Source organism: Scomber scombrus, chromosome 4, assembly GCF_963691925.1.
Source record: "Scomber scombrus chromosome 4, fScoSco1.1, whole genome shotgun sequence".
NCBI lineage: Eukaryota > Metazoa > Chordata > Actinopteri > Scombriformes > Scombridae > Scomber > Scomber scombrus.
The window spans coordinates 11370919-11397973 of NC_084973.1; the positions used below are offsets into that span (position 1 = coordinate 11370919).

Here is a 27055-nt window from a genome sequence, read left to right on the forward strand (position 1 = left end):
TTTTTTTTTTTGTTCCTTTCAGATATTCACAACTGTCCACCCTGTAAAAGAGAAACAGCTGAACTCTAGCAATGAAATGTCTTTAATTAGTAGGGGATTAATGGTTTTAGTGATCTTCTCCAGCCAGAGTTTGTTGTGTTCCTCTCTTTGTACTGTCACTGCTATAGAAAATAAGTTCTCTTCACATTTTAGTTGATTTCATAGTAGCACAACTTTTTGGGTATCGTATAACGTGTACTAGTTTGGGACCTAATAGAAATACACTGGACTAACACATGACGTTTAGATAAATGTTAAATGCCCTCATAAAGTCTTTCATCTGTATCAGTTTCAGGCTGTAGTTGACTCAGACAGCACAGATGAGGGTTTTTGTCCTCTCATCTGTAGCACCCTGTGAGATGTATTTATTTTGACTGCATAGCCCCATTCTATAAGAATAACATTTCAGTTCTTAGCTTTTCCTGTGAATTGTTACTCACTGATGCCACAAAAGATGCCCTACAAAGGTTAGGGGAGTCCAGAGAACTGTATGTGGACTTCACAATAACAGCAGGATACAGAGGCTTGACATTTTTATAGTGGGGAGTGTATGAACTAAAAAGGCCAGTCTTTTAAAATATCTGACATTAAGCTGAACAACAGTCTGAAGCTGTTTGATTCAGAGCGTGCTCCAAGCAACAAAAAAAAAGACTTTCTGTCAAAACAATGGCCTTAACCTTTAGTTGTCTGAATGGAGACTCATTAGTTTCAGTAAGCAGTAAAATATGGAAAGTGGTAAAATACAGACTTGGGGTTATCGTGAGACTGCCGCTGAACTATGTTGTGCTTATTTACAATTCCAGCAACAAAACCAGGAGGGGGGACTCAGGCGTCTGGAAAGACTTCAGTGAGTTTAAGAGAGAAAATGTTGTGGGAAAGTTCATCATGAACTATTTCAGCTATGTCTTCATGCTTAGTCTCAAGCATGGGTCCCACTGAAGACCGAACATGTGGGATGACAGAGCAGGAAAAAACATACAAGACCTTTGGTAATGGCACAAGGAATTCCAGCCATTTTTATATCTCTTGTGAACATTACATAAAGTTAAATAAATAGGCAAAGGTTTGAACTTCAAAACATTCAAATGTTTCTTCTGAGAGGCTGCTGGCTTGAAAGGTCTGGGATCTGTTGTCCTATTTAGATGTAAAATGGGATTCAGATGCACTGTCACACACAGGAGTGTCCAGTCTTTGAGACCGGTGGCTTACATACTTGGAGAAAGATGAACCAGTCTAGTCATGATATTACTTAGTGGGTCTTTTGAGGAAGGCATTATTACTTTTCTTGAGCAGTTCTGACCAGTCTGTGTAAATAAAATTCTCCTGTCAGTCATGACCTCCACAAAATCTGGTCCCAGCTGAATAATGTTTTCAGGAATGCAATACAGAGTCCCTCCTAATATTTAATTTGATGTGACTACAAAGCTGCATGTCAAGTTGTCTACCTCCCAAGTTTTTTTAAGGCAGGGAAGGCGTGTAGGATATCTGTATGCAGACATGAATCAGCTCTGTGACTGGCTCACTGTTAAGGCAGATCCAACTGACACAAGTGTGATATGTGATGTTCATTTGAACAACTGACGCCCCAGGCAGACAGTGAACTGCAGATAATGGTGCTGTCTCGTGTCAAGTCCTTACGCTCGGAGGGGAATTAGCTTTTGCGTAACATGAATGCTCTTGGATAAACAAGTATCATGATTTTTGAGATTTAAGTGAAAATGTCTGAATGAAGGTTTGTGAGTTTAACAATCTCGAAGATCTTTCTTTTTTTTGTTCTTTTTGGCGGCACCTGTGTCCATACAGTGTTTTTTTTCTGAGGACCACTGTCTTTTTTTCACATTTTCTCAGTTAGGTGGCTGCCTAGGAAAAGAAGCATTGCACTACGCATTTTTTAATAATTTTTTTGTGCAGCTGCTTTGAGTGCTCTAGTGAATTTTTCCGAAAGGCACTGGTGTCGTCACTGTAGCTCCTTTTCAGGCAACCAATCACATAATGGATAATAAAAACAAAGGGACAATGCTAATCTATAAGTTGCGGTTAAAGTGGTCAAGATATTGTTGTCATAGAAACAAAACCCATGTGTAATGCTTCATTAAAAAAGTGCTTTTCTGCCAGAGAAAAGCGCTGGAATATGGACACACCCCGTAAGGCGATAAGCGGTAATTACAGGTGTGTTTTTGGACCACACGTCCCTGAGACAATTCACTTACAAGTGAATTGAAGAACCTGTCTGTTGTGTTAGCTCTGCCTATAGACCAACCACTGCTGGGTGATAGAAAATGTGTCGATAACTGTGCGCCACTCATTATTTTTCCTGGAAATGTTGCCACTGTCACCCAGTTTGTAATACTGCAAATGCAAGAGCTTTCATCAGTGGGCCATAAACTCAGTCGACATTGTATTGCCTCATTTGGTGATAGATAGTGACTTGGCAGACATTTATTTCATTTCAAGATTATCACTTTAAGTCAGGGTGGTGGTTGTTTAATGTGTGGCTCTGGGAAATGAACCATTTGAAATCACAGTTGAGTATTTTGGAGCTTTTTAATGTGGCACCCCACAGATTTTTACACACAAGCAGTTTTGAAGAGCACAAAGAGTGCTGCAAAGCTTGTGAAAACAGTTTTAAAAACAAGTTTTAAAGTCTGAGAAAACCCCCATGATGTCATTCGGATATTCAAATCTTAAATTGGACTTGAGCCTTATAATTTGTAGCACAAAGCCTGTGTTACAAACTTGGGATCTGAATTTGAAACACATGAGGGTTTAATGAAAGCTATTAAGTTGCATAGTGGGAACTCTACAAAAGGATCTTACAACAGTTTTAGTTTGCACTACAGTTGGTTTGTCACATCAGTTCCTTTGGCCGAATGATCTCAACAGTTAAAGTTTTTATACTCATTTCAGTTCATTGATATTACATTATAGGTTTCAATATATTATTTCTCACAGAAGGCAATGTACGCCTCTGTTAAGTACAGATTCGGATGCTTTCAGCAACAATCCAAAGCCACATTCAAAAACCCACTGTGGAGCTATAGTGAGGCTGCGGCAAGCAAACCATGGTGGAGCAAACTTCCGTATTGGCCTACAAAAAACACATTAGGAACTGTGTTGCGGCTCAGATCTCTCTCAGCGAGCACCGAGGAATGAACTTGCTGCTGTCATGGCTGTCTGTCCGGGACGGCCTCGCATGTTTGTGGTATTTATGGAGTCGCCTGTTCTCCCATTCTCCTTACCATTTTTAAATTCACCCGTTTCTCTCATTCTTCTTATGTTGGAATCTCTGTCCTCTGGGAGGCTTTACATTCCTTCTATTCCCCTGTTGTCCAATATCAACTTGGCCTTTTTTGGACTGTTCAACTCTCCATTCAATAGCTTTGAGTTAATACCAAGTCTTAATTGTTGAGAGGACTGCTGCTTGCGTTGTGCACTACATTCTCCCCCCTTTTTTCCTTTTTACTGGTCTGAAAGCTGATTTGGATTTTCTTACTCTGCCGTCTATGCTTGACAGTCTTGCTGTTTACCATCATCCAGCCTGGTGGATGAGAGTTTTGGGTTTTGGCTGACCCCTTCCTCCAAAAAATGCCTACTCTGGTTTTAAAGTGGTGACGAGCCTCCCGCCGCAGTACTGTGATTAGTGAGTAGAGTTCTTTCAGAGTGCTTGGTGGGGAAATAGCTGGGAAGAGGCCTGCCTTGGGCACTGTGAGCATTATGCTGCTCAGGCTGGCATGAACACAGCAGCCCAGTGAATGCTGAGATGTGGAGCCTCCATGACAAGAGCCTCTGTCCTGACTGAGAGGTGCAGAGTGCTGCTGTATCAGGTGATCAGCCACTCTGAAAAGCTCCTAAAAGGCTTTTCCACCCTTGTTTTGGCTCCCTAAGTGAGGAGAGTGGGATGCGCAACAGGATCCCCCATTTTCCAGGGTGTTGGATATCCTGAGAAAATGCCCATGTACAATGGTGGCTGTGACGGCAGAGGCCATGGACGACTGCTGCTTTTTCCCCTGTGTCACAAGGCCTGCCGTTGTGTGATGGGAGCTGGAAGAAGTGGGGGAGGGGATGGAGCTGAGTGGACACCACGGAGTCTGCTGACTTTCCCAAACTGTACTTAAGCCATCACACCACTCTGCAAAGCCTTGAGTGCTTTAAAAAATGAATGTCCCTCGTGCTGATTACAAGTCCAAACTGCCTGTAGCACCCACACATGTATGATAATATTTAATGATTAGGAATGCATGTTTAAAATGGATACTCCACTTCACAGCTTTTGTCTTGGGTGCAATTAATCTTTATTGAAGGATTTTGACTGATTCTGCTGAATTTTATAATAGGGGGCATGTAGTGTCTGTGTGACTGTGTCATCTCAATGTTTCTCTGTGGTTAGTGCATCCAACATTTGTATAGTGTTACTTTCAGTGTTACAATGTGTTACTTTCAGTGTTACAATTTTCCTTTGGGACAAGAATGTTTGCCTTGACCTTTTACATTTCTCATACCATACCATCAGTTTGCAACATGAATTAATGTTTTTCAGGAAATCTTTGCAGTACATCTTTATCAAAAGCTTCTATGGCCTTTAATCAGAAGGTGTGTGCTTTGCAGGAAGCATCCACTCTGCTGAATTGCCCTGAAGCAACAGATCCAAAACTACCAGCTTACCCTGAATTTTGACTATCTTTAGAGCAAAGACATATGCAAAGCAAACTGTACAAATTTAAACTGTTTCCATTTATGACTCTAAACTCATTCTTAAGGTGGACTGATTCACTTTGTCAGGATTGTTTTGTTCTGTCATGTCATGATGTGTTCCTGGGCTTTGGGATCTACTAGCTCACCACTATGACAAAAGGAGCCAAGGCATCCTAGATTTCTTTAAGCTGGGCAAGAGATTGTATCTGAACTGGCCGGCCAGTGTCATGATTCAGAGCATCTGTTTATATCATCAAGAAATGACCACAACAGGATCTCTGTTGCGATGAACTGGGCCAAAACCAAACTGCTTTTCATGAGACATGACCCGTCACTGGGCCATTAGGACCAGGCTCCTTGTCTGGGTTTGCAGTTGCTGTACTTTGAGGTTCCTGAGGGTTGCCTCAATGGGCTGCCTGATCCTGTGCTGGGATAGGGTGGTTGCTTTATAAATATCTCTCCTTGTGCAAAATGGCCAGATCATGCAGGAAGACACTTGGTGTTGGGACTATGCAGACCAAACGTTTCCTCTTTGTGCTAAATTTGGTGGATTGGCCTTGGCTGTTTGACATGTCAGTGAGCTCTTTATCCAGTGGGTAAATATCTAGCTATACATCCTTTATTCCATAGATATCCTTCTGTCCACTATTCTCATCATGACAGGCAGGCTTGCACAACATTCAGCTCTGTCCTGCTCTATTCTAGAGGTTTTTGAGGATAGGAGTGCAAAGCTGTGGTCATCGCTTTGGAGCAGAAATGGAGACTTGGCATGCAGGAATAGAACAGAGTTTATGTTTTAAAATGGAGTCAAAATGTAAAATTTTATATTGCACGCACTGTTGGTTACAGAGGGAGGTTACAAGACGTTTTTATCCTCAAGACTGGTGACTCAGAGGTAAATTCACTTCACCTGTAGGGGCTTCTCATGCAGCATTAAATACAGATGTGCGTATCTTTTCCTTGATGATGATGTTTGAAAATGATGTACTATTTCAGGTTGGACATGAGTGGGTCTGTTGTTTGGTTTGGCAGCCCAGTGATGTGCTAAGCCAAGCCAGTGTTGGGGGAGTGGTGCTGGCAGTGGCCACAGTGGAGGGATGTTTTCTTCTTCGCCGCACAGTGAGCTCTGTGACCGGACAGAGTGAGGCCTTTTCACGTGGACGCGTAGCCGTTAAGCTTCGGGTCCATTGTGGCCGCTGCACAGGCAGCATGCCTCTCCTCATCCCTACTGATTGATCAGCACGCCTGTTTTTCTTTCCCCTGGAGTGGAAAAGCAAACTGGGGCACTTTTGATTCCCTGTGCTTTCCAGGCCCCCGGACACACTCATGGGGACACTCGGCCCTGCAAGTTTTATGGAGAAATGTTGGCCGGGAGAGATGGGCCTTTTTACAAGTTGGTGCTGTTTACGAAGGTGGCTGAGCGGTATGTCAACATTCCAAAAGTTGTTGTCAAGGGAACGACGTGTATAACTGCCCCTCAGTGTATTCATGCCAGCAAAAACAGACATGTCAGCATATATTCCCCTAGTTTTACACAGGACAACACATACGTTTCAGGGTAATCGTTACTATGGCTGCATTTGTTGGTCATAAATCATAATTGTTAAAGTGGTAAAACAACATCTGCAGTTAACGCTCTGAAGAATAATTCTGCTAAACTGAGACATCATAAATGTATGTCTTGCTGACATTATAGATTTATGTTTTAGCCATTCACGGAAATTCCTGTAGTAACATGAGTATTAGGCTGTACTTCGTCATATTGTGCTGCATGTTAGGCTGTAGTACTATATTATGTAGCACAGTTACTATACCTCTGTGTGAAACCAAAGAATCAGACACACCAGATGGTTTCTGTCAGTATGCATAGTGCAAGCCACGTCTAATTACTGCGGTTGTGATGCTTGCAGACTTATTAACCATTAGGCACTGAGCTCTATCATCTTTATAGGGGGATTTTCACAGATGAGCTGGTATAAGTGGCACCACACTTGGATCCCCCAGCTCATTGTATCGATTTTTATCCACACACGTGATTTAAATTCAGCTTTTTTTTAACATTACTGTCTTTTCATTGATGCATACAGTATGAAAAGAGGGATCCAGGCAGCCATAAATTAAAGGTATCATGAAGTCCAGCGATTTAGTCCAACAATAATGAACTCCAGATGTCTAATGAGCTTTATATACTGTTCCAGTCAGAGCTTTGTGGGGAATTTAATAGGGATGAAAAATGTGTTGCTTGTAGCACCCTTCCTGGACAAATAAACACTCAGACTCTTTGTGTTCATTCCTCATTGTGTTTCTGACTTTTGGTGGTAGTGTGGCAGCCTCCCTCAGACCACCTTCACTATGATCACATGAGATGGCTTTAACTTATCTCAGGTCTAAAACTATTTACTTTTTAATTATATTCTTCATAATTCACAAACATTCAGATTTATGATGTTGAACATCAGCAGGAATGATGACTCAAACTACAGTTCAGAAAGTCTCACAAGCTGAATGCTATACACTAAATGCAGCTCTGTAATAGCTGACAGTGGCAATAGTGCGCTGAGTGACTTACGCTCACAGTCATACTGTTGTCTTCATCTCTACGCTGTTCATTTGGCCTCTAATCTTGTACATATGGTTTATATCTGTAGCAGTCTGATGGTGTGTGGCCGTGGTGAACGCATGGAGAGAGGGGGAGGTATCGGTACTGGCCTCACGAAGATCTGTCACTTTATTCCATGTTAATGAATGCTGCACTATGTAAGCCGAGGCCAAGACTTTATATGTAGAAAGCATTATAGAGGATTGAGATGATTGAGCTTGACTTCTAGAACTTGGTGTAGTATAGACTGGGTACTTTATATGAACAGTTTGAATTCAACAGAACAAATCGTCCATTTTTAAAAGGTGACCTAAACATGGCCTTAGGTTGCAAATTTGGATCCTCTTTACATATATTGAATGTTGGACTTATGTTGAGTAAAAGAAATCCACTCATCACAGCCTGTATAGGAGCATTAAGGTAGTGGAAATGCAGGGATGAAGTTAATTAATAAGTATTTGTTGAGGAAAAAATAATCTACCCATATTTTTTACCCAAATGCCACATTTTCCAGCTTTTCATTTTAGGAGTATTTGAGGTATTTTTTTATCTGTGGGATTCATAATGTTGTATAAAAAACGTTTTGAATAAGTCACCTCATATCTCTCTGAGAAGTTAATAATGTGGATTTGTTTTACTATTTCTATTTTTATTTTTTACATTTTATAGACAAAATGGTTGCAAATGTTGAATGATTGAGAGATTAAGGGGGACATCTTTTTAAAACATTTTTTTAATTTGAGGGCTGTACTGGAATATCTGGGCAACATTTACAGTTCAAAAATCTTTCTTTATTTTATACTGGCCCTTTACAAAACCCCCTCAGTTCAGCCTCTGTCTGAAACAGGCTGTTTAGGTTCTGTCTCTTTAAGGCTCCCCTCCCGAGGAGCACTCTGTTCTGATTGGTTGGCTTCTGGAAGCTGTGTTGCGGCTTCTTCCAGAAGCGAGGGAGATTACGTCAGCAAACCATGAAACAGACTTTAGTAGTATGATTTATTTACTTTCTATATGCTTCACTTGAAACTTATCAAACACATCCTTACATGTTTGAGCTGGAATCTGATCCGAAATATGAGAGTGGACAGCGCAATCACCACATGGAAAAACAGCAACAACCATAGCAACCAAGGCTACAGAACACACAGCTGTTTACTCGCATGCACGATGGGCAGACATCAGATTGTAATTGAGGTCTCAAAAAAACGTGGCGAACAGAGTTTTCAGAGCAGATTGAAGGTCTGGCTTTTGACCTTCAACCATTAACCTCAAGTTTTGGTATTTTGACCATGTTTGACATAGATATCCATCATAAAAGAAAACAACAAATAGCATCATGTCCCTTTTTATTGATAATGAAAGTTACGGTTAGTTGCTGTTAACGTGCTTTAGGAAACACTGTACACAGCTTTGAATATTACCTAGCCCAGGATGTCTGGTGTCCCCCGCCTCATTGTAGTACAACAGTCATGTCTGTGGTGGAGACAGTGAATTAGCAGTTACAGCACTTTCTTACAGCAGCACCAAGCTTCCCAAAATAAAAAGCTCCTCTAGGCATCTGTCCTGCACGCTGCAGGCCCATGCCCTGTAATTGAAGCTGCAGGGTGGTAATGATGATGATGCAGAGTGGCTTGCTTGGAGCCAGACTGAAGGCTCCTCCACTGGCACTGTCCCCAGCGTCTCCCATGGGCCTTGATCTGAAACAGCTGTCCTCACTTCAATTTGCCATTTCCTGTTTATTTGTGTCTTGAAGCAGCCAATCATAGACGGAGGCTTGTTGTCCGTTTTAGAGTAATTATCTTGCACTTTTCACAGTTTTTTCCCCTTCTGTATAAGTTCCTCTTTGAACATCAGCCAGTCACACTTAGGCATTTATTCATTTAAATCAGATCAAAGTAAGTTTATTTATCAAGCATTACTCAAATTCTATTTAGAACAATTTTATAAACAACAATACATACATGGTTTATTGGGTTGCACCTGTCTTGGTCGACAATGACAATAAGTCTGCACGTGTGATCTTTGTATTTTTACACACCATCAGGAGAGCTTAATAGTGTCACATTTTTAATAACTGAAACTTTTTCCAAGGATATGTACCTTGCCTTTCACCCAGTGCATGCCATGGGTTGGCTCCAGCCCCCTTAAAATGTACACAGGATGAAGCAGGTATACAAGCTGGATGGATGCATGGATGATTAGAATAAACAGCCGACTTCAACTCAACTTTCCACAACTAGTCTGCCATCTTTGCTGCAGATGTCCTGTCCCTTGTAGAGGGAAAAATCCTGCAGGTTAGATATTTTAACATTTAAAGCCCATGAAACTTTCATTGCTCTATAACCTTAAATACCCCTGACTAAATAAGCAACAATCAAAGGTAAAGTTTAAGAAAAACACATCAATATGTAGTATTTATTAAGAGTTTTTTAAAAAGATTTTTTCTGGCATAGACACCTTTTTATTAGCAGTAGAGAGACAGGAAATCACGGGAGAGAGGGGGGTGTGTCACATGCAGCAAAGGTCCTCCGGGATTCAAACCAGGGTCCGCTGCATATGTGGCATGCGCTCTAACCACTCGACCACCTGCGCGCTCATATTTAAGAGTAACAGTCAAAAACTGATGGATTAATTGTGTGGCTGTGGGTTGATCAGATGTTGCTTTCCCACATCAAGCCAGTAAAAAAGCAAAGACAAAAACAAATGCAATACTGTCATCTTTAATGTAAAATAGAAAAAACTGATGTGACAGAAAATTGTGTTGGCCCTAAATAGAAGCTGATTGGGAGAATAGGTTTTCAGGGCCTTTGCTCATTCATCCTCTTCTGTACAAACACTTAAATTTCAGGCTTATATGATGCAAAGTGAATAGTTGAATGTGTTATTCCAGACTATCGCAGCATACCAGTGACTTCCCCTAATGATCCCACATATGTTGACTACGAGCTGCTGATTATAGTTCAGTGCAGCTTTAATCAGAGCTTCCTCCTCTAGTCGGCCACAGGAACCAGGAAGAACTGGCTGATGGATTTTCTCCAGTGGTCTCTCCCATCTTTGAACCTTGCTCCCATCCAAGACCAAATAATAGGCTTCCCTCGGCTTGGCTGAGCCCCTCCCTAAGTTTGTTGGTGCATGAGACATGGGGGCATTGTTGGCACTGGCGTGGTGCAGTTACCCACATGCATTGTAGCCCTGAGATCAACCATGTGTAATGGTTTGAGGGCTTACAATGGAACAGTGATGATTTTTAAAACAAAGCAGTTTCGGGAGATCCAGTCTGAAGCAGCTGCCAGCTGTACCATGGTTACTGCTATAAAAGGCTGGCATCGGAGGCTGTCACAGTGCAGCGCTTGTTTTTTTTCCTCTCTTTCTTCCTTTTGTTTTTCTTTACTTCATTGCATTCCTCTTGAGTCTCATAGATCAGAGTTGAGATTTCTGTTGGACAGCATGAAGATCCACATTCAGTAGCCAGACACTTATATAACATAGGCTTGTTTTGCATTATTGTGGATTCATGTGCACATACTGTGTGGCTTCAGTAGGTCTTCCTGAATCCCTAAAGCATGTATGTCTATCAGGTATATGTGCTTGAGATTGGTTCACAGCAGGAGAGGACGTGGATGTCTCTATTCTTGTACTCTGATGATATGGAATATGTGATCTTATGAGCCTGCAGTTATTATGCAGGGTTTATCCTGGGAGGAATCTCAGGGAGACGTCCCAATGATCGTTTCTGGTAAAGGCTTCCTGGCACGCACCACTAATCTGCCCACTCACTAAGGAAAAAGAAGAGGAAAATTGGACTCAATTGAGAACAGAGACATTGTTCAAAGAGTTGCTGAATTGGAAGCGGGTGCTGGCATTGGACACACAAATTTTTGACTTCATCAGTGCCACTGTGTCAGCATCGAGGTCCTGCACCAACTCCAACTTGAGTCTCCAAAGTTTGCCGGTTCAAAGAGCCGGGTGGAGACTTTTCTCCCTCGGATGGAGCCTGTGCAACACTTATGCCAGCTGGTGACGGTTGAGGGAGAAAAATTCAGTAAACTTTATTGTGAAAACTCTGGAGTTGTCTGTGGACTGTTTGATTCACAGTCTTAGTTTTCCTGGACTGTGCACAGACAGTAATAACTTTGTTTCTCCAGCAAACTGGAAGTTGTGAAACTCTTAGGAGGCTTGTTTCTTTCTTTCTTTTAAAGTTAGTTATTTAGTGTGAATATTACAGCAGTGCATTGAGTATACTGTAGGGGACCAATAAGTGGTCAGTATTTCAGGTGGACATGGTTATGGCCCAGACAGTGTTGTGGCTAAAACAATTTGTTTGTTGGGATTCCTGACAGTAAAAGTGTCTGGCTTGAGTTATGTGCTGTGCAGACTTAGTCCAGGTGTGCTGAGTGTTTAGTGTGAACATGTGCCTAAGGTCAATTTCACTATTGGCTTACTCACACTCTCTTATGACATAATTAAACATGGATAAATCAACCTTTGCCCATAACTGTTTCTGCTCTTGACTTTGGTTTCTGCTAAGAACAGCAACAATAAAAACATGTCATTGGCTCATCTGCTGAAGTGTTATGAGCTTATTACAGTAGGTATGTAGCGCCCTCTTCTGTCAGAAAGTTAAAATGATCAACTTAATTATGAGATCAACTGAGATGGTTTGCCTCCATGTGTCCTTCCTGAATTACACAGTTGTTTGATTAGTAAGTGTTTAGTTTATCTGAATTAAGTTCTTGACAAGTGGGATGTCTTCTCTTATGTCATGATGATCCTGTTTATATTTGCCATGAATAATTGTGAGATTTGCACTGCATGTGGAACTCATTCAAGTACATGGTAGTTCTGCCTTTCCCATCAAACTAAAGCTGGTCAGTGCCAAACATCTGTTGCCACACAATCTGTCTTCTATCAGCAGAGACAGTACAGTTCTGATATGAATGATCATCAAGATAAAATGTGGAAAAGGTTGCTGTGATTGAAACTGATCAGTCAGCAGTAGAGGAATAATTGTCATGACTCAGGCAGCAGAAACTATTTCACACAGCATTTAAAATAATCAAACAATGATGGAGTGTATTGTTTATTCTGCACTCGAAACTGAAAGAACTTCTCCTCGTTTCAGGCAAATTGGACAATAATAAAGTCACGGGAACAATCTCCTGTGTTGTGGGCTGTTTCTACATCTGGAGCTTGTTTAAGCTTCTGATAAATCTTGACTAAATATATCCTACATGACGGTGTGTCAGGCTTTGTTTTATTTCAGGTTATTATTTAGTGTAGACCTCTCAGATTTAGAGTTTCCTGACATAAGGACGCAACATTTGTTTAGTGCCAGTGCACTGCTTGGTGGAGCAGTAATCCAAAAATACTGCCTGCAAATTCCTGCCTCTGCACTGAACGTAGCTCTTTGTGTGAATTTTTTTTTTTTTTACATTAACATTGCATCATGGTCTAAGCACTTGCACACTGTCTCAACAGATTCCACAACTCTGAACTGCGAACTTGGTTTCAGCTTCTGCAGGAAGTTTGACTTTCATGCTTACTCACACTTTCATTGTTGTGTGTTCTTCCTTCATAGGACTTCTCCTCCTCAGACTACAGAAATAACTCCAGCAGAACCCCCACCCCACCAGGACGCTACTCACCCCACAGTCCCATCGACCGGGACATACCCATGTCCCCTCGTCGCAGGTAAAGACCGCTCACGTTGCAAACACTAAAATAATGTTAGACATAGTCCATAAACACCATAATTCACTGTAATGTAAGTGATGTTTATTATACTGCCTGCCATGGAAACATATCTAATCTTTTAGTGATTCAGTTTGTTGAATAAAATGTGGTTTGTAGTAGAAATATGACCCGCTGTATCAGTATGTGTGTATGTTATACAGACAGTCATTTGGCGCCATCCAAAGGCCAGTGGGGATTACAGCCACAAATTCATGTCTAAGAAATCAACATCACCCGGGCCTGAAAAGTTTATAGACTTTTCATTTACATATAATAGAGAATAACAAGAAAAGCTTTCAATATAAGTGAAATAGGGCTGCAAGTAATGATTATTTTCAGCCATCAATTAATGTACTGGTTATTTTCTACATTTTGTCTACAAAATGTCAGAATACAGTGAAAAATGCTTGTTATAGTATTTTAGAGCCCAAGGTGACATCATCACATGTCTTATTTGTCTGATCAGCAGTCCAAAACTGAAATACACTCATTTTACTATCATGCATTGACACATAAAAGCTTCAAATCCTCACATTTGCAAGGCTATAAACAGCAAATGTTTGGGATTTTTTAATTGTCAAAATGGTTGCTGATTATTTTCTGTTGATCATTGTAGCCCTAAAGTCAATGTTACACGTTACATTTGTTTGAGATTGTTGCAGAGATGTGTTGATTCAACTGTATGTCATTTAGTCCAGTTTTCAGGCTCTAGTTTCATTGTACTGATATAACATTCCTTTGTATATTTGTAATCATTGTTTCCTTCTTTCAAAAGTCTGTCATTTGGTGCACAACTGTTAGGCAGCTTGTGAATTCAGTGCTGTTGAGCAGCTGGCTCTCTGTGCTTAGAGCTATTTGCAGCTGCACTCTTGAGTCTGAATATTCAGCCTTTGGGAAACACAATACTGCGTCCCACCACCTGCACTGTAGTTTGCCTTTTCCTGCTTCGCCCCCTCTGATGAGGTGATGTGGCTGTAACGTGACTCATTTCTTAGCATGCAGGTGCTGCCCTCTTAACATTTTTGGATTCACATAGACTCAATAATGTTTTTTTGCCTCAACAAAGATGAAAATCTGTTTTCCTTTTTTAGCCTTTCACATAATCGTTTGTGTATACTGTCTCTCTGCTGGAGAGCCTGGTGCCTGTGTTTTCACAGTGCAGGATGGTTGACTTTGGCCCCAGTTCCCTCCTGGTAACCACGGCTAGTGATATGACGTGTCAGCAACTGCAGTCATATCCAAACACCCCATGTTCCCAAAAAAGTCAGATTTTACTTCTCCCCCTAATTGGCCCCCAGTCTGGAGCCCCCAGCCTGCACACCAAGCCTCTCCCTGCTCCTCCCCAGCCAATCACAGACTCAGCGACACCCATTTACCCACCCACTTTATGTCGCATGGCCAATGAGTTGGAGTCCAGGGGCACACCTTTCAGTCAGACTCTTGTTTTTCTGTCTTGTCTGGTATAGATAGAGGTGTGCGCTCTGCATCTGGATGTGTGTGCGCTAATATTGTTCTACACTCTGAGCAACTATAGCGGTGTTAGAAATACAGGGACTGTTACTGGAGAGAATAGTTGTGCTCCCTCTCTTTGTTCCTTCCTTCTTTCTTTCTGGGGTGAGTCTCACCATTTCGAGTTTTGACATTTTTGATTTCTTTTGTCGGCATGTTCTGACTTAAGGTTAGGTGTTGTATTGCAGGGATGTCGGTTTGAGAAATGTGGTTTGAATTAAGCATTGTGATCTTAAATATGTTTTGGCTACACTTACTGTGAGACTCTGCTATGACTAGATCATTATCATTGCTCCTCTGTGCCAAGTCTGGTCTATACACCCAACAATATGTTGTCCTCAGATGCAGACATTGTGTAGACAGGAGAACATTTTTTTAATGCAGGTTTCAGATATCATGCTATTTTAAGTTCCTCTGATTCTTTGTCAGATCTGCGTGCTTCTGGAAACCCATGCACTCTACTGCTTGTTCAGATGAACGCTGTTCCCTCTGACCCTCACTCCTGTTATTTATTTTCCACCAATTTGACCTAGACTTTCCATTTGTTTTGAGATTGCATGTGAGAAGGGATGGTGAGTTTAGCGAAAAAAGGAAATGGATTGCTGAGGGTGGAGCTGAGCATGTGGAGAACTTGGAGGGTGTCCTTTAGAAGTCTGTTTTCAATTTGAACCATGTTCAGTGATGCAGAAGAAAGGGTCTGTGTGTTTTCTTCAGCCGCATATTTGTTGTCTTGTCTTGTTTGCCGTCTCCTGTTACAGCCATGTTCATCTGGTGGAAAGCAAACTCCTTTAGCTGTAATGCAGGCAGGAACAGTATACATACGCAGCCGGGTGTCGAGTTTATGAAACCTCTATTGTACGAACATGTGGGACACAGACACAATTATGAGATTTTACAAGCACAATAATCATGTGGACAGTGACAGTTTTTACTGTTTTGTCAATGCACTTGTGCACTTTGGAATTGAAATTAAACCATGACTGCAAGGGTGAAATCCTGACTTGCAGCTTTAAGGGTGTTTGAGACTCAAAGGCATGACTCAAACTTTCATACAATTCTTACCATTTTCACCAAATGTTAGGACAGTGCAGCAGGAACAGATTTTTTTATTTGTTTGTTTTAGACTTGCCAAGTTTGTCACCTGACCTCAGTCTAACTGAGCTGGTGTTTCACAAACTGAAGGCAAAAAACCCCCCTTGAAACAAGCTGGCTGCAGAACAGATATGACCGAGGATCATCAAGGAAGATACCGAGTGTATCATGTAGTCTGCGTGTCATAAAGTCCATAGACTGCAAAGGATTTGACACGAAATATGCAACATGGCTTTATCTAAGTCTATAAGACCTCAGACTCAGTGAAATTACATTCAATTCTTGTAACTTTGGGTATTGTGCACTGCATGGTACACTGCTTTCTCAACCCAAAGCTTAAAATCAACACTTTACTCCCGCACATTGAATTTGAAATAGATCAAATATTAGGAGGTTAAAGAGCAAACACAACCAGGTGTATCATTGTCCAAATACTTCTGGGCTGCACTGTCCTTCTAAGTTTCTCCTCGTGCAATAATACAACCATACATAAGGCCCAAAGTGGTAGTAGAAGCACTGTTAAGCATAGCATCAATGTTGAGGTTTAAGGGCAGATTCTTCTCACCACAGGTGTCAGGTCAACTGTAAATGTTTGGGAATATTTATTGTATGTGACAACAGGGTGGGTCAGTCAGGTTAACTTGACTGATTATGGTTGACAGCTCAGCCGGGATCATCTGCTCTGTTGGCGACAGGTGAAAGGCATCAAACCACACCTGGCCAACAAGTGCACCCGGCCAACCGGTTCCTACTGACAGCAAACACTCACCAGCTCCCTCCAGACAAATACACTGACACAAGGACATACTTTGTGTTTTGGTGTTTCTTTTACTCACTAATACATCTGTCACTTGAGCTTTTCACACATTTCATGTTTTTTCAGCAGGAGTAGGGAGAGTTGGCATTTAACCACACATAAAGTGCAGAAGAAGCAGTAAAAAGTAACCGCTTTTCCACCACACCAGGGGTGAAGAATTTGCTTGTAAAATGAGCCACTGTTCTTCTTGCTAATTGCTTAATTAGCTGACAGGGTATACTTCCCTTAGGTGAAAGCTTCCCCTCCCCTCCTGTGCACTGACTGGCTGGGAATCACCACAAGACACAGAGTTATAAGTCTTTCTCTTTGAAGCAGAGCTACTTCATTAATATTTGCTGCAGAATATATTTTCATTGTTTTCTGTCATGCCTTACCTTTAGTTAAGCCCAGGAATTTCTGATTTTTTACACAATCATGGCTGCCGAAAAGATTTAACAACAGTTATTTTCCATTACAAAATATTTTACACATGCTATATGGGTTTCACAGTTTTGTTCACTAACATCTTGTTTGTGTTTAGGCTGTTGAGAGTGTGATCCCGTTGAGAGTGTGATGTGTAACTGGACACAGTTTGGCCTCTTGCCTGTGGTGTGCAATCTAGATTGTATGCTTGGAGGTCAAAGTCTCAAAGCCAGCTGCTGCCCTTTCCTTCATTTCCTCTGGATTCCATTAAACCAGACTCATAAATGTACATTTTCTACGGCACACATCACAGACGGCTCTTTGTATGCATTTAGTGCATGTTTTTAACCTTTTAACCTGTGATTTATTTTTATATTTTTTTCTACAGTAGTACGAGCTCTGACTTTGCCATGCAGAGGTTTGACAGGGACTCAGAGGTGTACAAGATGATCCAGGAGAATAAGGAGTCCCGCACGGCGCCTCGTCAGTCCAACACCTTTAAAATGCTGCAAGAGGTCCTGGAGGCTGACGAGAAAGGTGGAACAACACAGCTTCTCTCACACACACACACACACACACACACACACACACACACACACACACACACACACACACACACACACACACACTTACACACACAAAATTAAAAAGAGAAGGCATTTTCTATTTAACATGTAAAACTCACTAGTGTACATCATTGCACAATCTGTTTAATGAAGTTATATTCAGTCAATCCAGGACAAGTGCAGAAAATGAATGGAATATGAATATGTTTGCATGGAGGACCAAAGTAATTTGATTGCATGCATGCACTTATGGCATGCACTTATAGTCTTTGTCAGTAACACCCTGCAGAGGTTGTTCTCACAATCCAGTTATTACCAACAAATCCAACATTTACATAATCTCTTGCATTTGTTTGCTGGCGCCTCTCCATTTTGAAATCCTTGTGAAATTACAGAACAAATGAGTGCCAGTTACCAAAGAGTGACCTTCATCACCTGTGCTTCATGAAAAGAAAAACTCTCCTGTGTGCAGTTGTAATTGTGAATAGCATATCATAGAGTGCATCTTTCCTCTTTTTTCCCCCCACTTTGCTTTTATAAATGATGGTGTAACTAAATCCAGATAATAACATTCTCTCATGACATGAAAATGGCCAATGTGTTGAAACATATTTCATAAAGCAGATCCCATGGGTGATGACGAGTGAGCAACACAAACAGGCTCTGCAGACAAAGAGCAGTGAAGACTAATAACATTTTGATGTGATGAACAGAAAGATACACGCCTGTCAGGACATCCAGTGAGCAGCTCTGGTTATGCATGTTTATTTGACTGCAGGGGCAGCCTTGAAGTTCCCAGGGAAGCTTTCACCCAATGTCCCAATACCAAGCGCACCAGTGGCAGGAGTCAACAAATATCACACCTGTGAGAAGTGTGGCACCAGCATTGTGTAAGTCTTCTGTCACCTGCAGTCACGTTTGCTGGGATAACATACGTGTGAATAATCAGGATAATTTGCCCTTTACAGTGATAAATGTTCCACATGAATTGTTTAATATTGTGTACAATATTGTATTGAAAACAAGATTTGATTTTCTAAATACACAACATGTAGATCATAACATTACTTTGTGTTGTCATCTTTTGGGGATTTTTTAAGGAAATTCAAGTGATAAGGGCAATCATTTCATCCTGTTCAGATGCAACAGTGTGTGTTTTTGTCTGACTGCATTCCTGTTTCCACAGTACACAGGCAGTGCGTATCACAGACGACCACTTCCGCCACCCAGAGTGCTACACTTGCACAGATTGTGGCCTTAACCTGAGAATGAGAGGTCACTTTTGGGTTGGAGACGTGATGTACTGTGAGAAGCATGCCAAACAGAGGTACCAAGGCCCAGGTAGTTCACCTCAAACCACCGTCTCCCCTCGCCAATGAATTCGCCTGCCACACTTCCGCCCCGCCCTGGACATAGAGTGCTGCTTATCTGCCTGAAGCTCCATGTCATCATGACTCTGTTACAGACCTTGGGAATGGGGCGTGGAAGTGGACAGACATCAACGATATGGCAGAGGATGTTCTTTTCTGATCATAGTTAACCATACTTTGCAATATTATGATTCACTTTCTTGCCTTTGTTATAACTTTGAAATTTGGAGCTTTTTTTCTTCATATGGCCCAGCCTCCACAGTCTCTTTAGGTTATTCTTAGCTCTAATGATGCACAGCTGCCATGGACTCAAGCCACATTGTACTAAGGCCAGATTTGCATAACACCATAGACAAACTCAACAGGACTGGCTCTCTGAATCTGAAGATCTGGATAATCATTTGAATCTTTTGCTGACACAAAGGGACCAAATCTCATCTACACTGCATGCCATTATGAAAATGTACTGTACACAAGCGGTGATGTGTGTGTGGGTGCATATGGGTGCGTGCTTTCACATGCAGAAGCGGAGTGATTTCTGCATGCTTTCCTTGCATCCTGTGTGTGTGTGTGTGTGTGTGTGTGTGTGTGTGTGTGTGTGTGTGTGTGTGTGTGTGTGTGTGTGTGTGTGTGTGTGTGTGTGTGTGTGTGTGTGTGTGTGTGTGTGTGTGTGTGTGTGTGTGTGTGTGTGTGTGTGTGTGTGTGTGTGTGTGTGTGTGTGTGTGTGTGTGTGTGTGTGTGTGTGTGTGTGTGTGTGTGTGTGTGTGTGTGTGTGTGTGTGTGTGTGTGTGTGTGTGTGTGTGTGTGTGTGTGTGTGTGTGTGTGTGTGTAAAAAGGGGACCACATTGTTACAGACACAAAGGAGTTTGAATTTTGCCTTAGTCTGGCCAAAAGCCCTTGAGTTCTTCTATATTTCTTTTGTAAGCAGAATTTATTAGGAGATAGAAATGATGAAAAATACATATTTGCTGTTTTGTTGCTTATGAGGGACTATAGATTCATTCAGTATACAAATGTTTTTGTGATTGAACTGTATTCTATAATATAGACCATTTAAAATGAATGATGTATGCACAGGACATTTAGTGTGAGAAGACTTGATGATGATGATAATACATTTGTCCAGTTACAGCAGTACTCAGCGATACACTATAATGTTCACATTCCATGTGGCACTTAATAAAATTGCACATCCTGAAGCTTCCTCAGTGATGATGTGTTGGAATAATAATGAGTGACGATGTTAATGTCTTCCTACATTCATATCACTTTTTTGATGTTCACGCTGTCTTCTAGTATCTTTTTCAGCTTTCCTAAAAAGAAGTACATTTTTCAGGTGTCTTAAGAAGTATTCATCTTTTTTCCATACAGATATTTTACTAATATTTCTAAACGCACACAATAGACAATATTAATAATATTTTAAACAAAATATTTTTCTGTTAAGTTCTGTAGATCTTTTTCACAGTTGACATGTTGTCTTAACAGGTGAACACAGGTGTAACTAATTACATTAATGATACAATGTATTCCATTGAAGTGTCTCACTAAGTCAGTGTGTCCACACATTAGTTACACTTGTGGTTTTCCTGCTGTGATATGTCAAAATATCAGCTGTGAAAATTGTGTTGACAATAACCCAAACTCATAAATTGACCATGCTGGATTTTCCACAGAGGAGCTGTATCATCAAGTCATATCTTCTGTTCTACTAACAGTAAGTGTTGTGAAAGGAAAATTAAAAACATGAGATGGACATTGTCCAATTAATATAGAAAAATAGCCATGAAACCATATATTTGTCAGTAATGTTAGGAGAGTTGCTTTATAACAACAGTAACATGAAAATAATGTTGGTTTACCATCATCTTACTGCTTTTACCACATTTACATACAGTATGATACAATAACTGGAGGACTTAAAGTACAAGTTAATAAAATGGACACAACATAATTCTCTGAAAGAACACAATTATTTTGGGCTGCTTACTGCATAGAGTCCCAGTTCATCATTTACATGAGTGGATTTGTGACTCAGGCTGTTGCCTACAAATTGGAGATACAGCCATGCAGAGTATTAAAAATGTAGAGGAGAGGTTTGACATCTGACAGCCCGCAGCATGTCAAGAAAGTGAATTATAACTTTGGCTCCCTTTGAGAGGATGCATTTGTGTCAAATGAGAATATGAAAATGACAAACTGCAGACTGGGGTGTCCGAATACTCTGTCAGTCTTAAAAATCAGGACATAACCCTGTATGTGTTTAGCATCAGTCTTAGTAAGATCAGTTTCAGCAATACCGCACAGAAATCACAGTGCCATCCAGAAGAGGGCAGTATTAGCATAGTTTTAAAAGTGTCTGAATTTTGGAAAGACCATTGAACCAAAACTACACCATTATTTTACTTACAGTATATGAATAGTATGTATGTATAGCATAATAAAAACAGCATTTAGATAACACCTATGCTAGATGATATACTATAAACAGGATTACACGGCTGTTGTTGCACCAAATACAAATCATAATTCTCAAACATTGATAGGTATTTGGTAATATGGCACCACATTATAATGACATAACCTCATTAATTGTGGAAGAAGCGGATTTAATGACCCCGTAAATCCTTAATTAAAACCATGCATGCAGGAAATGCCCTTAAGTGAAGGACTGACTGGTTGACTAACAAACAGAGAGGAGGCTCTCTGTGTGCTGCTGATGTCACCACTAGATGTCATGGGCTCCTCAATAAAGAAAGACTGGTGCATCTGCTCAGCACCAGATGAGGGCCTTGGAGGGCCTAATGTTTGCTTCCCGGCTGGAAGTTTTCTTTTGTTTATCCACTGGCAGAAACACTAGCCTGAGCTATGCCTCAGTCTCAGCAGTCACTTGGTTTGGTTCACCATCTGATTGCGCCGAAAACTCATTGTTCTCAGATATTTTTGTTCTAACGTGTGATTTGGAAGGCAGCATGAAAATGCTCAAGAGAAATCATGAAATAACCATCTCACGAACCGTCGGTCACCTCAATATTGTATGTCATACATCCCAAAGCTTGCGTAACTTCGACCAAAATCTCCCCCAAGACATTATCTCAGTTTTGCTTCTTGAGCATCCAAGCCTCTATGTGTTCCACCTTTCCTTCCCGATGTTCTCCCCTTTCTCAATACCCCACCTGGAATGGAGTCCAGATGTGGACACAGGGAGAGAGAAAGATTGCTTACTTGGCTATAAGGAGCGAGGGGGGCTGTGGGGTGCATAGAGAAAATGTTGGAACGACATTAAAGTTTGTCTGGATGCCATTAAGTACAATTTGATGTAATGTGCAGTTTGGGACGTGACATTTTAAATGGAAACTGTGCTCTCCAGATGAGAGAGATTTGGGCCTAGTGGAGTTGGAGGGGGTTGTTGTACTTGAAGCCTTATTTAACAGCTTGGATAAACAGCCCTCTGTTTCGTTGCTGAGCAGGCGCCCATCCACTCCTTGTGCTTTCTTTCAATAATCATGCTGGCTTTCTTAGCCTGCTCCGGCGTACAGTATCATATACAGGGATAACAAACCCAGGGTCCACTGTGTGGGTCAGAGCACAGTGCACCATTATACTGCCAGGCATGCTTGCATGACTGAGGTGCCTGAAGTTTGGATATGTCAGTGAATACATGTCAAGCCCAATTGCACAAAGTCCCTTTTCAAACGCTTTCCTGGTTCACCTTCTCATATTTTGAAATGCTCTCCAGATTGAATCGCTGTGGCCTCCATCCTCCCTGGGCCTCTCGTATATCAAAAAGTATTTTTAAAACACAAATCCATGGAGTCCAGGATTTTTGGGAACTTTCCATACACAAGCAAAAATGTGAAAAGGACACCTTGAGGAAGTTTATGATTCCCTGTATTTTTTGGATAATGTGTGTTTCTTTCATGGGGAGAAAATGTCGTTTTTTAACAAAATATTAGTCTTTCAACAAAAGATTTTAGTTTTTGGAACATTTTTACGAGGGTATCTCTAAATCAAAGGATTTAGTTGGTGTTGGTTAAGAACCAACATGGAGTAGATCTGTTATACATTAAATCACTTTGACAACAAATGGTAGGCAAAGAACAACAATCTTCCTCCACTATTTGAATTGTTTTATTAATGTTCAGCAGGTTAGTTTGACAAAACAATTTTGCAATATGAACAGCAGTAAAAGTATAATGTCTTATGGGTAACTTGCTGTTACCCCATGGCCTCCAAATGGACAAAAATATTCTACAAACTCCTTTAAAGTTATCATCTACAGTACAGGGCAGTCTCATGCAAGGTCAAACTGGTCTGTGTTTCCATTACTCCCTCTGCAGTAACAATACAGAATTTGCTGAAGTATATCTATAAAAGTCTTTGCTTCCTCTGTGTCCCGCTGATTGAATGAAAAGCCTTTGATCTGTTGAAACACACAATACACAAGAGACCCACCAGCATTCATTCATAACTTTATTTTGCTCTCCCATTGCAGGCACACATTGGAATCAAGACTCCCTTGTCTTTTAAATGCAGTCAAATAAAAAACAATCCAAGAAGATCAATAATAATATGGCATTTAGCAAAAATTAAGCACAAATGACCACAAAACAATTAATATCTGTTGTCACTGTCATCTTCTGCACTATCTTACATTATAGGACATTTTGTGCATCTTAAAACCAGTAATCATATATAAAGCAATCAGATCAGTTTTTCATATCTTTACTGTGTGACTATATTAGGTGAATATTTGAATTATGGCTGCAAAGACGTCCAAAAAGAGACATACATGTGATTGATTGTGTTGTGCAAGTGTAATACCATTTTGTCTTCTAAAAACACACACCACTAGCCCACTGGGCTGCGTCATGGCGTTTGATGAAGGTGTGTGAAGTGACTTTAGGTGGGTTCGCCCCTGGTCACATGTGAAACCTCCTCTCTCTCCCTCTCTTTCTCTTTCTTTCTTCAATTCTCTGACTGGACTGGATGCGCTAGGACCGCGGGGACCAGAGCGCAGACGCAGATGGAATGGGCGCACTTGGGGTAGTACTAAGTGAGTTTGAGTGTGACAGAGACAAGCAGGCAAAAACCGCTAGATTTTGGGAATTACACAGGAGCCGATCAAGACCAGCTCATTTTTGCCCGAATTAATAGTTTCCCCCTGTTTAAATTTCTGAAAAGACGCGCTTGAGAGAAGTCGGTGGAGTCAAACCGGAATAGTGGGAGACACTGAGGAAAACTTTTAAAAGCAGCGAAACAACTGGAAAAAGTTTGTGATTATACTTTTTTCCCTTCACTTCTTCATACAGATGTCAGCGTTGCTCTGTGGCTGCTCAGACGTGAATCTCATCAACCCCTGGATTAATTTTTAGAGGGGAGATAACGGTAATCTGGACACTCCCAAGTCTCCTGAAAGTGATGGAAATTTCACAGAGATATTAATGCGAGCTTTAGCTTTTTAAAACAGAATATTGCGCGTGTTTGGGTGTTTAAGACGTTTGGAAGGACACACATTTTTTTAACCTTTTTGGACCAAAAGGAGATGTGCGCCCAAGCTGCCATGACATAACGGGACACTTTTGGAAAATCAAGCGTGTTGAATATTTCTGGAATGACCGGATGATGTGCGTTCATTGTTGAGCGGAGTATCTCCAGGTTTGTCATTCATTAAAGAGCAGAAATAACTTCCTCCCCCTTGTCCTCCTCAACCCCCCCTCTGGAAGCTTCATGGTGGAGATATGGGATGACTGGAGGCGGGGGTGCAGCTGAGGTGAGATCCAGCCGAAGGACAATGTTTGCGCCCGGCGTTGGCATCCCTCCGCTGCCGGGGCGTCTGGTACTGATGCTGCTCCTTCTGTCCGCCTGCGAGCCGAGGCTCTCCCAGGCTTGTCCCGGGCTGCTCGCTACCACCAGCGGCTGCAGCTGCGCGGAGGAGAGGTCCAAAGCGCACGGCATCCAGACTGCCGGGAAAAGGGTCAGCTGCAGCAAGGGGGAGCTGTCTGAGGCTCCGGATGCCAGCCTGCTCCCTAACAGGACCGTCACTCTGTGAGTTTGAACGAACAAGTTTATGAGTGGGCAAAATCAGTCATTGTTATCTTTGATCTAATGATATATCAATAGGCCTATAGTATTACTTCAAGTATTGCGGCCTACTGTAGACTGTGTTTGTAGCACTGAGTGACTTTACCTCATTTATGTCCTTTGATATCTAGAGTTCCCAAGTTTGTATTGCTTTTGATAAAGTATGAATATGATAAAACAAACAGCATCATATGAGTGTTTAATATATTCTGATTAGGCCCACACACCCATGACTCTGACCCCATGGCCTTAGTTTTAACTGTAGTGAGGACTTGCTGCAGTAATAAGGCTTGTTAGGTCAAAAGTTTACATCTTGATCTAGTTTCTCTTTAGTGGAGAGCTGAGCATCGCCACTCTGCAAAGCATTAAGAAGATCAGTGAGAGGGCAGGCTGACTGTAGCCATCATCTGGCCCTGCCTCTTTGACACAACTCTGTCACTTTAAATTTGACTCTGACCCAGCCAGGCAGCTCCAGTTCAGCTCCCTCTTTCTCCCTCCACCAACCCTTGTTGCACATGGTCCAGCTGACTTGGCCTTGCAAAACTAGAATAAACAGAAACACATTTCTAGTTTTATCTTTTATTTATTTTTATTTTTTTCATCAGACTCTCTGTACTTTACTTGTGGGTTGTCTCACAATTACCTTTTAGTGAGGAAAAGAAAAGTAACTGCTTAACGCTAAAATGATTCTGGGTCAATTTATGGGATGTGTTTTAATAATGAAGCAGTTATTTGTGTGGTCTATTTGGACGAAAGTTGAAAGAACTACATATTAGGCCAAAACACACACTTTTGTGTGATGAATGGACTACCAATCTATCAGTGAAACATTTCTTGTTTTTCAATTTTTATTTATTTATTTATTTTTTTACAGTTATTAGAAATTCATAAGACATGCTTGTTCCCACAGTATGTTACTGCCTCTGACCCAGTGGGAGCTGCACATGGGCACAGTGAAAAAAAACAAAAAAAAACATGTTCAAGTGCCCCACTGGAGTGAAGACATGAGGTAAAGTAAGGGGATTTATACCCCAGGAGAGCTAAAGCCAGCCAGCAGTCCATTTATAGGGCCTTATGTTTCTTGCTTAATAAAGGCAGGATAAACATCTGGGGAACACATTTCTGAAAACCAGAGGGAAAACTAAAAAAAACAGCTTGGGTGGCAGTGGTCGAGGTGATTGAAGATAATCTTCCATCCCCGCACCTACTAATTTTGGTTGAGTTGTTGTTGTACAGATGTTTAGCATTCTGTGACACATTTATGAGGCTGTGTACAAGGGGCAAACAATTCCACCCATCTGACAGTCCGCCATTTTCTTTACCTTCCCTTCCCTGTGAACACTGGTGTCTGGAAAGTTCATTTTCCTGAAGATTCTGTGAGTACCTCAAGCGCTCGTGCTCCCATCATTGCTCACGACATTAGCTCCAGATGTGGAATGTGAAGTTGTGTTGATATTTGTTTTATTCCTGACATTCCTCAATCCGTTCAGAGACTGCAGACAGTATCCCAGGTGCAGCTTTCCGTGCCCTACACCATCTCAGTCCCTCCCCGCATTGGACAGTCTGACAGCCAGCCCTGCTGCCCTCTCTCCTGGGGCAGCCTGGAGGAATGCTCTCCTCCATGCTGAGCAGGCAAGGGCTGGAGGACACCAGGCCCAGGGCTTCCGGGGCCGGCTGCTACGTGTAATGCACAACAGCTGGCCCCTGTGAACATTCCAGCTGAGGCCCCTCAGCCTCATGGGAAATCCCAACAGGGATTTGTTTATTAAAACTATTAGTTGGCTGTTTGTTGTTCTTGCCAGCCATAAAGGAGCAACCAGTCGCCCCAATATTATCACCTCCTCCTTTGGCTCATCAATGCCAACGCTGCTCTTTGATTACATTATTTTATGTCAGATTATACAGCCCACCATTCCTATAAACTCACACTTATCGTTGGATTAATGATACATAATGCTATTCTCAGCCCTCCACCATGAGCTCCAGTTGTCTGTCCCACTTTCTCTCTTTCTCTTTATCTCCAGCTCCCCCATTTTTCTCCCTTTTTCCCACCCCTCTATCATGAGTTCATCCACACGCAGTAACTCTCAACCTAAATATTTAGTCGTCTTGGTAGGAAACTGCCATGTCCAAACTCCTTCCAGATGTGAGCCTG

General features: G+C 41.5%; 2 protein-coding genes across 2 annotated transcripts in view; both read left to right on the forward strand.

The window, feature by feature from the left end:
• pdlim2 (PDZ and LIM domain 2 (mystique)) overlaps positions 1-20047 on the forward strand; it is a 36812-nt gene extending 16765 nt beyond the window's left edge. The window contains exons 7-10 of the mRNA XM_062417972.1: positions 12906-13018; positions 17269-17417; positions 18225-18336; positions 18633-20047. Of these exons, the coding sequence (XP_062273956.1) occupies positions 12906-13018; positions 17269-17417; positions 18225-18336; positions 18633-18825 (567 nt within the window). The 3' untranslated portion in view covers positions 18826-20047. The remainder of the gene's footprint in view (positions 1-12905; positions 13019-17268; positions 17418-18224; positions 18337-18632) is intronic.
• Positions 20048-24562: 4515 nt separating this feature from the next.
• The window catches only part of adgra2 (adhesion G protein-coupled receptor A2), a 35033-nt gene continuing 32540 nt past the window's right edge, over positions 24563-27055 (forward strand). Inside the window, exon 1 of the mRNA XM_062418077.1 lies at positions 24563-24864. Coding sequence (XP_062274061.1) covers positions 24563-24864 — 302 coding nt within the window. The remainder of the gene's footprint in view (positions 24865-27055) is intronic.